The 13,862-nt window shown below is 44.1% G+C and overlaps 1 protein-coding gene across 12 annotated transcripts in view; it reads left to right on the top strand.

The window, feature by feature from the left end:
- KIF21A (kinesin family member 21A) overlaps nt 1-13,862 on the top strand; it is a 725,937-nt gene that overhangs the window by 417,967 nt on the left and 294,108 nt on the right. For all 12 annotated transcript variants that reach the window (XM_069229749.1, XM_069229747.1, XM_069229752.1 and 9 more), the window contains one exon: nt 8,485-8,679. In XM_069229749.1, coding sequence (XP_069085850.1) covers nt 8,485-8,679 — 195 coding nt within the window. The remainder of the gene's footprint in view (nt 1-8,484; nt 8,680-13,862) is intronic.

Raw genomic sequence — 13,862 nt, 5'->3', positions numbered from 1 at the left:
TTCAGCCCTTTTTTCCTCACAGCATGTTACTGCACTAGCAGTGATGTACCTGATAAGCTGGGTGTTTCTCATGAGTGGGCCGTGACTATCAATTGTGTCAATAATGGTGAGTGGAAGGTTATGGGGCAGTAGGTAGCGACCTGAGATTCTGAATATTTCAAAATTGAATTCAGACTTTGCTGGTCTGATTTCATTGCTTTGATTGCATACTTGCTTCCCATGAACTACAGTAGAGGAGTGCTGGGGAGGGTATATGGAGAAATGGAGGTGCTCTATGAGTAGAGAAGCGCCAGTCTGGCTGTGGACAACCTCAAAACTCCCTTAAAGAAGGAGAAATTGAATTACAGTCTAAGGACCCTTTCATTAAACCAAGTTTCTTAACATTTCTGAAGTTAGCCAAGATCTGCTGTGAGTGTGAAGAGCACAGAACATTCAGTGCTGAACACTGGACACAGCCTGCATACCCCATCCCTCCTATATCAGATTGATGCTGCCAAGAGCTTTGAAACACCAGCTTCACCAGCCGCCCTGTCAAGTGTCATGCATTTTGCATTAGAATAACCTATTTCCGGTCATTTTCCCACATTACCACAAGGCCTGAAGTGTGGTAAAGCCTTTTTGTTCCAGTTTCTGACTTTGCGTGTAAGAAAGTGTCACTCATAGTCGTTGAAATGTCACTCATAATTACCCTGAAATTTTGAAAATGTCAAACATAGCAATATGAAACCTTGGCAGCTATGCACCAGTAGGGGATGAGATATGGCGTGCTGGCTAAAACTGCCGGCCTTAGAGCATGGGGAACCAAGTTTACTCCAATGCCAGATCCGTCACAACATCCTATCCACCAGCTGCCCATCTGAATTGCTTACAAGACTTAGGCCTTTGCTTACAAGATTTAGGCCTAATTGCAGTCTTTGGTCAACTAACCTAATGTTTTTTTCTGCCTCTCAGTGCTGCTTCCTAATTCTGTAATTATCTGCTAGCTGGACTGACTTGCTAATGCTTAAAAGTGGCCACATCTAATGTTTATTAACTCATTGTAAGACTCTGAGTCCCTCCAGCCTTTTTTTCTTTGATAAACACATTTATATTGAATTTCTTGAACAAAAACATCAGTGGCATAGACAGCCGCAAGGAACAACACAGCAGTATAGACATCAAACAAGTAACACCAAGCTATACATTTAAGCCAGCTCAGGGCCCAGAGGTATTCATGGAATTTGACCCAACCATTTCCCCCACACTCGCCCAAGCTTACAGGGGCAGCCCTGGGCCTCAAAAGCCAGCTGTTCTTGTGTCGCACACCACTCCTTGGTGCCACTATAAGAGGGCAGGTAATCTCCAGCTGCTCGCAGTGTCTTTTTTGGCTACCAGCAAGGCTGTACCCAGGAATATGCAATAAGCTTGGGTGCCTCCAACCCCATCCATGACACCCAAAAAGATCACAAAGGGGGACAGTGGGAACTCCCACACAAGGGTCTCCGTGAGCTCATTCGTTATCACCAACCAGTACCTCTTGCTCCGGGGGCAACTCCAAGTCATGTGGTCGAAGTCAGAGGGAGCTTTTGCACATCTAGGGCATGCAGAGTTTGGTAGAAGCCACCCTCAATGTAATCTGGCTGGTGTAAGGTAATCTCCATATAGATAGTACGTTTGTATCAATCGCAAGCAGGAGGACATAGTGATGGACATGGGGGCCATCAAGGTAGCTCGCCAATCAGCATCCTCACATGGGCCCTAGCCATTGTTCCTATCAACTTCTAATAGCGATCAGATCTCCTGAGGTGTTAATTATCAATGATTTGTTTATTGGGGATACTCCACCTTTCCCCAATGAAACCATCAGAAGTTTATCTTCAGTTGGGCTGTATTCCAGCAGCCAAACTATGTGCATGAGACGCATATGGAGGGCATGACGGAGATGCAGGTATTTATAGATGTGGGTGTGTGTATTATTGATATTCTGTACAGAGATCCTTAAAGCATTGCATGTGTGAACCAGCCCACAAATTTTTGAGATGGGATATATACCCATCAGATCCCATTTGTCAAACCCTTGCATATTTAGCCACTTCCTGCAACCATGTAGCATGCCAGAGGGGTATAAGTTGGGGAAGGGTGTGACCCCAGTGTATCTGTTATGCTGCTAGAGAACGGGCAGCTGTAGAGCAGATAAAAAATGCAGGGTAATGAGAGTGGGGCGAGTTTAAGCCAGGTCCGACCACCCCCGTTAAACCAATCATGTTTGACCAGAAGTTGGGAGGGCAGGTAGTAGATAAAGTGATTGGACATGTCCCCCTTCCCTCCCCCCCTTTCATAAGGGCCTCGCTGGCAGAAGTGGAGTGCTATGCAGTGTTTTGTCCCACGCCACTGAAATGCTGATCTGTCCAGGGCCACGAACCAGGCATGCAGCAGAGGGACTTGAATATTTTGGAACACATATAGGAATTGTGAAATAACCATCATTTTATATACAGCTATTCAACCCAGGATGATGAGGGGAGGGCCTGCCAAAGTTCACTTTCTGCGTCGGGCCTGAGATTCAGAGACCAGGTGAGGTTGGGGAGAAGGGACACTGAAATACTTAAAGCTAAGATGATGAATGGCTACTTCCTGCCAATCAAAGCAGTCTTGGGATGTGGCTAGAGACACTAGAACAGACTTAGATGGGTTCATACGGAAGCCAGAGGTGGCATCAATTCAGTGGATGTGGTGTAGACACCTGGGGCCACTGGTAGGTGGCTTTGCTAAATATAAGAGGACATCTTCAGCATAGAGAGCTATGCAGTCCTCATGTCCCTGGTCCCATCTCCATCCACGTACGAGAGGGTCCCCTCTAATCACCTGTGCCAGTGGCTCAATTACCAAGGCGAAAAGGATGGGTTATAGAGGGCCAACCCTGTTTGGGTGCCTCGCTGAAAGAAGAATGGATGCAAGAGGGTGCCATTGACCTGGACCCTGGCTGTAGGGTTAATGTACAAGGCCTGGACCAGTCTTCAAAAGTGCGGCCTCACACCAGCCCATCATAGCACCAACAACAAGTAGCCCCAGTCCACGGTATCAAGTGCCTGCTTGAAATTGATGCGTAACAGCGCTAGATCAGAAGGCAGGCGGTGGTGGTGAGCTAGGGTTTCGTGGAGGCGACAAATACAGTGCCTTGTTTCCTGTTTGGGCATGAATCCACAGTGGTTGGGGTGAATTAAAGCGTAGGGCACTCTTGAGTTGGGTTGCAAAAATCGTTGTGTAAATTTTCATGTCTCCGTTGATGAGGGAGATTGGACGGTAGTTGGAGCATGACCGAGAGGGAGGATGATTTTTGGAAATAAGCACTATGGTGGCAGTGTCCTTATCGGATGGAAAAGTGTCCGAGTGATCAACCTCCCAAAGCGACATGTAGGATTCATTTGGGAAGCCGTCTGGGCCAGGGGTCTTCCCGGCAGCCACGGTGGAAATCGCTGATACTATTTCTACCAGTGTGATGGGTTCATCCAGTACTTGGGTCTCCACATAGGTCAGTCAGGGGAGAGGTACCTCTTCAAGAAATTGAGCAGAGTAGGTGTGCTCAACTGTCTGAAAGGGCGCATACAGCGTTTGATAGTAACTGGCAAAAGCACCCGCCACCCCTGATAGTGTCATCAGTTTCACCCTCTCCTCATCAATAATTTCTGGGATGACCCTAGAGGCTCGTTGCTGGGACACTAATTAATAGAGTAGCTTCCCATTTTTATCGTCCCAGCCATATATTTGCACTGTAGAGGTCCGCCACAAATGTTTGGTGGCCTCCATAGCTGAAAGGTGTAGCTCCCTCTCAACAGTGAAAACAGACAGGAAGCCATTTCCCCTGGGGTAAGGGACAGGGAACCTTCTAGGCGCAGAGCCTGGGCTTCGAACTGGGTAGTCCCCTCCAGCTTGGCCTGCTCTTGAGATCGGATATAGTGTTCGGTGCAGCCTCGCATAACCACCTTGCCGGGTGCCCACTGAGGCGACAGTGTCGTCGTTTATGGCAAAGTATTTATGGGACTTCTCTTGCAGAAACTGGGCATAGGCCCTGTCTTGTAAGTACCACGCATTCAATCACCTCATGGACTGCATGCCTGTTCTGTGGGGGCCAATATGAAGAACCAAAGGAGCGTGGTCGGTAATGCCCCTTGGAAGGATCTCTACTGAGGTAATTTCACAACAGTCTGGAACAGGCATGAAAAGGAGATCTATGCTTAACTGCGTGTGGTGTGCTGCTGAAGTGTGTGTGTGTGTGTGTGTGTGTGTGTGTGAGCGGTCTACGTCGTGGGTGCCAGATCCGCCATACATCACAAAGTCACAGGAAGCCAACCCAGTCTGAATGGCATTGGGCCACGGTGCGTCTAGATCAGAGGTCTTTGAAGTTTTTTATGCTGAGACCCCCACCCCCTGTCAAAAGGTTTGAGATGTAAGGACCCGCTCTTGGCAAAAATGTCTAGAACCTGGTACTCCTCGTCAACAACCATAAATGCGCTTGGTTCCCAAAGCAAATCATTTTCACGGTAGAGAAATATTATTAAACCATGTTTAGCAAACCAAAGGTTTGTGGGTGACTCCTAGTTATGTTAGTTTGCTGATGTTGTTGGCGTTAGTCATGTTTGGGGGTGGGGGAGGCTGGAGGGCCTTGAGAGTCTGAGCTTGGAGAACCATGTGACAGCGCTTCCCGTCCTGTGCTGTGTCCCCATGCACGTGTGTCACACTGCTTTCTTTTTCTGATGCTGCCTCAGAGTGAGAGCTGGCCTGGGTGCAGCCATATGCTGAGGAAGGCACTGTCTGGGCAGGAGAGCATCTGTGACAACAGCTAGCACAGTACTGTAGGACAGTGCATGTCTGCACAACTTAAAGGTGGAGTGACCCTCACATTAAAAAAAAAACAAATACAGGGTTCAGTTTAGCCCAAAATGAAGTCAGTAGTTGTGCCTTGAGACCCTAACGGGTAAGTAGTCGCACTATATAAGAACCCTGATTGATTGAATGAGGCATGCACCAAACTGGAGGCACAGGCAGTGCGAAAAAGAAGCATAACTGCTGCCTGCCACCTGGCCTGAGTGAGTCTCAGCTGTGGTCAGACTGTTGCAGCCAGCGCAGCCGAGCCCCCAGGTCAGTGCTACCAGTGCCAGCTATATTGTGATGAGTGAACTGTACTCACTCATATGTCAGTGCTGTGTGCAATATAGTGCTCCAAATCTTGTTAACCTCCCACCATCAGCAAGGGATTGGGCAGATAGGCCAACCAGCTGTCAAAATGCTTTAAAAGAAAAAATGGGAACCGAGATCCTGCATGCAATAGGGGTGGTGTCAGTGGGGGCGTGTCCAAAGGTGTGGCCAAAAACAAAATAGTCTACGTTTTTGAGGTCTATCACCGTTGGGTAGCTACATATAAAATAACACACAGCTTAAAGAAATTAAATACAAAAAGTTGTTCCCGGTCGTAGGATGAGTCTTGAAAAATCCCATGTCACCCCTGACTCATCGTGTAAAGGTGAGCACATTTTGTGCTCTTTAGTTAGGTCTGTCACATGAATACTTTGCCATTTTTGTGATGTGCTGGACATCCCCCACCTACATTACCTCTCCTTCTCCCAACCCTCCCTCTTCCATCACCAAATATCTTGTCCACTTCATTCTCCAGCCTTCTCATAGAGCTGCAGTCAAGTCCAGTACCTGGTGTCACCACCATCCACCCTTCAAAATGTGAAGTCTATGATAGATTCTTGCCATCCATGAAAGCCTGACTCGTGACTGCTTGCCCTATCCCTGCCAGCTTTTCAGAGGTACTAGGCTGGGAAGAAGTCTCTCAAGGGCCCTACATGCCACCTGCCCTCAACTTTTTCAAAAGTGCCTGGATAAGAGGAACACTAGCAGAGGTGATGGGTGCCTACTCCCTACGCTATGCCACCTTGCCTTTTCAAATCTCTTTTACCTGCACTGATGTTTTGGACAATCATCCTTCTGTTTCGAAGCATTGGAAACCATTGAGCTGATAAGGGTCTTGTAGCGTATTCAAGCCTCGGCAGAATTCACACATTGGGCACTGGCTCTGCGTTTTGACGCAGTTTGATCCTGGGCAGTGCACAATTCCTGTGTGGCTTGAAAAGGTTACGTCTGCAGTGCTGAGCGTGTGTTGAAGTTCCCGTCACTGTGTCCTCCTCGGTCCTTGAATTTTTCCTGATCTTTTGTGGCAGGCTGTTAAAGGTGTGACTTTTATTTCCCACTCTTCTTTTCCATAACTTGGCAGTACAAAATAGATTGAATTTAAGCTTGGCCCAGGGGCAAATCTGTTTTTTAATTCTGGTCGTTTACCAGCTCTGATAGAACACATTGTGGATCTTCAATAATTCAAAAATATTCAAGTTATTGACTTCAAAAGGCAGAGCTTCTCGGTCGTGCCTCAAGCATGGGATCCACAGGCTACTTCTGTAATGATACCCGTCTTATTGTCTTCATATATATGATAATATGTGTAAGAAGACAGCGTCACAGGGACAGGCTCCTTCTGTACAGGTCTCACTCCTACAAAAGGAAATGTCAGACCACGAGGAAATCAACTTGATTTTATTTTTATTTTTTATTTATTTTACCCTGTGAGCCCACGTCCTATTGTTATGCCATGGAGGGTACCTGTATTTAGTACAGTTTATCACCACTAGTCAAAATATTGTTGCATTGGCACTGGTGAGTGAGCATGGGATCCACAGGTTACTTCCAGATCTCTGTGTAACTCGCTGTCCCATCTTACTGTCTTCAGACTAATATGTTTAAGCAAACAGCTTCACGGGGCCAGGCTCCTCCTGTGCAGATCTCACTGTTATGAAACAAATGTCAAACCACCAGGAAATCTCTGATAAACCTAAGCTGCTCAACCACACTATTACAAATAGAGCACTTGGGATTATTAAAGAAAGCCCTTGCAAACCAATAATGGACGTCTGGACTTTTTGCATGGTGTACCCCTACAATTGTACACTACGTAAAAATCCAGCTTCCTAAAATGTTGCAGTAGTCTTTCTGCATTCTTCTTTTCAGAGGTCTTATAGTGCTTCCTATGTAAATCTTTGAGCAGGGACTAAGTGTGATATACACCACATATGTGCTATTGCAGTTAATCCATTGTTCGATTGGTATCTTGATATTTTCATTAGGTTCAAAAATTTGCATTCTCTTTTGGCCAAACCGACAAACCAAAAGAGTCATGGTATACTTAGAATCCTGTGGGTTGTTAAAAGAAAGATGTTGATGGCTTCATTTGTCAATTGCTATACTAAAAATCATCAAAGGTTAAGGTTTTGGGGAAATAGTTGCTCAAGAGTTTACTAGTCAATAAGTGCCACTGTTTTTGTAATATACGTCGTATTTGTTGGTGACCTTTGAGACATGTTCTGGTCAAGACTCCAAGGAACATTTTTATTTTATTATAAAGTTATTTTTCTTAAACTCACTCAAGATGTGTGCTCCTTACTTGATCTGGCAACTCTTTGCTATGTAGACTCCAAGTGGGCAGAATTGTATTCCTTCCTTATCTTGAACATCCTTCTTTGTTTTCTATTGTCATCACATCAAACTGATTGTCTTCCAGTACACAATTCAAATTTTTGTGTCAGTCTGAGATTATGTTCTTGTATTGTTACGGTGAATGTGACATGCACTGGAGGGTGTATGTAACATCTTGAATTTCTATGCCTGCACTGAGAACTCTTGTACAGTATATTTTCAGATCAAGAGACCAATTGTAATATTAAACCTTCATTTATTTCTATACCACTCCTTTCTCTTTTCTTTTCTTTTAAATCATTTAAAACAATGTGATGTATTTAAGTGAGCTAAACAATTTCTTTCACAGTCTGACCTCAAATGTGAGATTGTTACAGATATACAAGAAGCAGAAAATTCACCCAAATTTCTAGACTAATAAGTGTATTCATCTTTTGGAAATAAATATTTCCCCAATTTTTTTGGTCAGACTTTTATCGGGATTTTGCTTGATCATCTGTCTAAATCTGTGGTGTATTTAGACGTAAATTAATCGCATAAGGAACATTTTAGAAGGTAAAGTCCTTACCCCTAACAGTTGTTTTTATGATTTCTGCCACATGTTCAGATTGTTCATCTCTCTTTTAATAATAGAGAGAGGAATTGTTTAAGAAGCTGGGCTATCTTCAGACTTTTGTGTAACATCAACTTCTGCCTTCATATTGGTTGAGGATGCATGTCATTACAGGTGCATCGACTTTTGCAAGATCTCGCAAAGTCCTAAACTGGTCACTGTAGATATTCAAAAACATTGATGAACAAATAAGTAGAAGATAGTATCCAATCTAAACGTTGTTCTTTTCTGCCATAATACTGTTTCTCATTTGGTTTAATACAGTATTAAATGCACTATAGTAAGTTAGTTGTTGATATGGGAGGAGGGGTACAAATTAATATTGGTTTATGTAACAATAAATATTACTTTTCTGATGACAGCAACGTGAAGAGTTAACCAAAAGAAGAGAGAAGCTTTCAAAGAAAAAGGAAAAATCAATGAAAGAGAATGGAGAAATGGATAAAAATATCCATAATATCTCAGAGGAGATGGAATCCCTAAATGCAAATATTGATTACATTAACGACAGTATTTCAGAGTGCCAAGCCAATATCATGCAAATGGAAGAAGCAAAGGTATGTGAGATTTCTTACAATGAAGCCATGTTGTAGTGTTTAGAAATGAAAAATGTTTATGATGGTTTCAAATGAATGCTGGAATTTAAAAGTGCCCTGTTGGGGAAGATCAGTTGTATTTTATTGCTGCTTCATGAGAATCAAAAGATCAGTCATAGCCTTTTGACAAATGTTTAGAACTTTCAAACAATACTATTAGGTTAGATAATTTAATATTTTAGAATGTCTCGCAAAGCAAATAAAAACAGTGTTATCTGACAGAGACTTCTAGCTGCAGATTCTTTACCTTTGAATTTCCCAGGCGTCAGTCTGGATCCAGAAGATTTTTGTGAGCAGTACCCCTGCGCACCGTCAGGTGGTGTCGATCATCTCAGCATGCGTCATCTCCGTCATCGCTAGAATGATGTTGCAGTACGTATATAGGTGCCATCCAGATGCGCTGATGTCAGTTCTTTTCCTTCCGCACCAGCCAGTGCTGATCCGGAGAAGACCTACCTCTCAGTCAATTTTTAACTGGCTTTTTTTTTATGTTTTGTCAAGAGTTTTTTGAGGATTTCCTCGTGGTGTGTAGGAAGTCATGTAGAAACACAGGATTGAAGCCCTACGGAGCCTGTCACAGGGCGATGTTGGTGATGGACCCACATCTTGTCTGCCTGTGGTGTCTGGAGCGTGAGGCACTTTCTTCACCTGAACCTGTCCACTCTCCGCCGCCTTGCAAGGAGATTGAGCGGCAGCAGTTGACAGCTTTCGACCTTCCTCCCAAAGGCTGTCATGTTACTCCAGCATCACAGCGTCCCTTCTCCAAGACGGTATTTGCCTGCCATTGGAAGAAATTTGTGGCATGGTGTACAGACATGTTGAGCCTCTGCCCCCTTTCTGAAGTTCTACTCTTTATTCTTTTTCTTGCCCAGAAGGGCTCTGCTTCTTGTTCAAGTCTGCTATTGTACATAGGTTTGTAAAGGGTCTTGTCCCTTCTTCGCCATTTATAATGCCTCAGTAGAATCTTAATCCGGTCTTACCATTCTTAACGTGTGCTCCCTTCGAGCCTCTCCACAATTGTCCCCTCAGGCTTCTTACTTTGAAAAGAGCCGTCCTTGTGGCATTTACATCTGCCCACAAAATAAGTGAGCTGTAGGCCTTCTAATCTAAGCCGCATTACCTCTCTGTCTACCCTGATAAACTGGTGCTTCGCACAAGGGCATTCTTTCTACTGAAAGTTGTCATCCCATTTTATGTAGGCCATTCATTCATGTTGCCTACTTTTTCACTCCTCCACATCCCTCTAAAGAAGAGGAGTGACTCCATTGTCTGGACCCCAAAAAAGTGATGTAGTTTTACCTTGATCGCACAAAAGGGTTCCAGGTTCCAATTCTTCGTGGGGTATGTTGGTGCGTAGATAGGTTGAGCAGTGCAGAAGCGGACCATCTCTAGGTGGTTCATGCGCTGCATTAAAATCTGTTATGCATTGACCAAGAAGCAATCACTCCATCAGAGATAAAGCTGCAACCACTGCATAAACACGCAGAGTTCTGGTCCTGGATATCTGCCAGGCAGCAAACTTGGGCATATCTGCACACGTTTACCAAACACTACTACCTGGACAGTCAGGCCCGAAAGGATAGGCACGTTGCCTGTTCGGTCCTGCAGGACTTCCTTGTTTGAAATTGAGCCGCAGACCTACCACTGGGTAGGTATTGCTTGGGCATCTATTCAAAGGTATGGAATATGCAGCTTGAATTCTCTGTTATATGAACAAGTTACTTACCTTGGGTAACGCCTTTTCTGGTAGAGACTATACCTAGCTGCTTATTCCTTACCGACACACCCATCCTCCCTGCTCTGAGAACGGATTTCTAAGGATAAGGATGACCCCCTTCAGGGGCCTAGTTGTTTACAACTCTGGTCAGTAAACCTCATGGCTCCACACTTCTGGCATGGATAGTCGTGAAAAGTAACTGATGTCAGCGCATCTGGGTGGCACCTTTATAGGTACTGAAACGCTATTCCGGCACCGACAACACATGCGGAGCCGCTCAACACCGTCTGATGGCGCACAAGAGTACTGCTCACAAAAGTCTTCAGGATCCAGACTGACACCTGGGAAATTCAAAGGTAATGAAGTAAATTTGCAGCTACGTACAATCTCTACTAGCTAAGGCGTTACTGAAGGTAAGTAACCTGTTTGATGGGCTTAACTTTTTTTTTAGTGAAGTTGGAAATGAATAGAAATTGTATGTAAGTAATATACCAATGGGTAGCATGTAGATCATATGGTACTCAGACCGCTAAAACCCTGACAATGGTTTTGCGTGTATTATTGTGGTGCCTTTGATGAATAATGTGAATCCTCCCAATAGCAATAACTGCTGACTGAGTAAAGAAAGGTTTTCTAGCATGTTGCTTCATATATTTGTGTTGTTCTCTGCAGTTGAGTAGTTGGACCGTTAGTATTCTTTCACAAAGTTTAAAAACGTTCACTGTGCATTAGCCTTAGTGTTGGTAACTGGCAGTCCTGTCTTTAACTGAAATGCCAGAATATTTTTACGTGGAAAACTGTTTTCGGATGTCATTGTCCACATTCTTTGCATATATTTGTCTGTAAGTCGAAAAATGTTAGCTTCAGAAGAATGTTATTATAATCAACTGAAAGAATATTTCTAACTCAGTATTGACATTTATTATGGTATATTCTTGTTATTTCATGTATACAGTTGGAATAAAGCTCAGGTATTCCAGACTTTGCTTGAGGAACAGAGGAAGCATTGATAACCATGTGTTCATTGTCCTTCTGACCATTAGATGAGAGTATGCAAACTGTGTGAGAAGGTCAAACTAAAATCAATGCATTTTCTTTTCATTTCAACACAGGGTAAGATAAGGTGGGTGCCTGGGCAAGCGCTGACGGAAAAAGCTTATTTGTTGCTATATCATCTATTTGTTTGTTAACCTGATGTTGGACTATTTATAGTATTTTACAAATTGAGGTCTTTTACAATGGGTACTGCATCTTCTTCATCCTTTGAAGAACACAAAATTTGTCTGTTTGAATCTCTGTTTGTAGATATACCCCGATGTTGATGCTTTTAGCTGGAATACATTTCGGTACCTCACTGTTGTCTGCATTGGTAATCACTCCTACAAAATTGCAGCCAAATTCTAGTTATTGACAGTGCTCACAGGCCCTCCTTAGCACACTCAACTCGACCAAACTCTCATGTAGAGGTTGGTGTGAAGGATGTTCTGTAGTCCAGCTTGCTTGTCTCAAAGGCCTGGGTGCTAGCTTTGAATGTGCTAGAGGCGAGCCATTTGAAGATTTTCCTTTGGATCTCCAGGGTGTGGAAGCAGGAGTCTGTGACAGCATTGTCTTGGGCAATCATCGTGGGTTGACTGTTGATAGTCACAAGATTCTTGGCGTAGGTTGTGGGGGGGTCAGCCTGGGTCAGAGTTCAGCCAGCCACAAGGTTGAGTCCACCGGCGATGGGTTCTCTCAGAAAATCACAACTTCTGTCATGTCTGTGTTCAGTTTGAGACAGTTGGTCTTCGTCCAGTCTGTAACTTTGGTTGTGCAGATGGCAAACTTGGTCTGGGTGTTGCAAGTTTTGTCCAAGAGTTGGAGGGTCTACTGATTGTCGTTGGCTTAAGCTGGAACGCTAGTCTCAAAAGTGTAGATGATGATGGTTACAAGCGGGATCATGTATGTGTTGAAGAAGGTCAGACTGAGTGATTTTCCTCTCCTGGAAGATTTTGGTGCAGAGGCCCTATGAGTGGGTGCTGCGTTTGGAGGCAGCTGCTGGGGAGGTGGAAACTTCTCTTTGCTGCGGTTGGTACTGGATTAATATGGTCTGAGTATTGAGCATTTGGTGGCATGGATCTGCTGGTTTTAGTGTCTGAGTGTGGATTTAATGATGATCATGTCATTGTTGTTTAAGTGCCTTCTCCAAATGCGCTCAAATTGTTTGCTATAGTACTTCGTCATCCTGAGCTCCTCCATGTACCAGCTGGTTTGTGATCTGGGTTTAGTGGCTTTGTTAGGTTTGAGAGGAACCAGAGTGTCAGTACACTGGTTATCCAGTTGTCGAAGTCTGTGATGGTGTTGGGAAAGCAGCTGCTGTGTTTGCCAGTGGTCCCTGAGTTTGGTCAACCTGTGGGATTTTGTTCCAGTACCTGAAAGATTGTTTGACAGTGGTAGATCTGTGTAGATGCAGGACAGGGATGGTGAATTTAACGAAGATGTGGTCAGTCCCGGTGGTTGGTGCAGGTTATTGATAAAGATGTTGGTGAAAGTGTTGAAAATCAGATCCAGAAAGTGCTTAGCAATGTGCGAGTTCTTTCATGTGTTGCGTGAAGCCAAGGATTTCCATGTCTTCAAGTACTGTAGCTGTGTTCAGATCAGTGTGTTCGTCCAGATGGAAACTCAGGTCTCCAACAAGGGGAAGGTACTAAAGTTCAAAATGAGGGGTGTGACGAGGTCTTCAGTGGAGTTGGTGAAGTAGGTGCGTGGTCTTTAAGGTCTGGAAATGAGGGTGCTGCTCAGGGTGAAGTTGGCTGTGTTGTGGAGCTTGAAGGACAGATTTTCTGTGTTGCTGGAGGATGTGTCTGAGGAGTTGGTGCACCTGAGGGAGTCCGTGAAGGGGATGGTGTTTCCGCCACCTGGCGTGTGTAGCCTGTCCTATCTGGCAGTTTTGTGTTTCCTGTAGATATAGATGCATTGATGTTGATGTAGGGGGCAGATGTGAGGTTTAGCCAAGTCTGTATGATGAACTGCATCTTTGGGCTCTCTGGCTTTGTGCAGCAGCATATTAATAGCTGTAGTCTTGCAAGTATGTGAAAACAGATACTGCAAAAAGAGTCAAAAACATATGCTGTCACAATAATTATCAGTGATAAATGCCCCCCTAGGAAAATTGCAACATGCTCTTAAATTAATTTTCAAGCGGTTGCCCTCAAATATGCTAGGAACTGATATAAAATAATGAAGGCACTCAACCATGTGATAGGTTGGAAGTGGGCTTTGCTGATTTTTGGAATTTTAAGAGAGGATGACATTTTCGTAGGATGATATATGTATAGTAGCTACTTTGCAATGTACTGCAAGAATTTAGCTCCAAAACAGCTTGCAAAAATATCAATTGCCAATGACCAATTACTTTCTAACACAAATAATCCTAATTTGAAAACGGCCA

The sequence above is a fragment of the Pleurodeles waltl genome, chromosome 4_1, assembly GCF_031143425.1.
Source record: "Pleurodeles waltl isolate 20211129_DDA chromosome 4_1, aPleWal1.hap1.20221129, whole genome shotgun sequence".
Lineage (NCBI taxonomy): Eukaryota > Metazoa > Chordata > Amphibia > Caudata > Salamandridae > Pleurodeles > Pleurodeles waltl.
The sequence above is the reverse complement of the archived record's forward strand: the minus strand, read 5'-3'. Positions and strand labels throughout refer to the sequence as shown.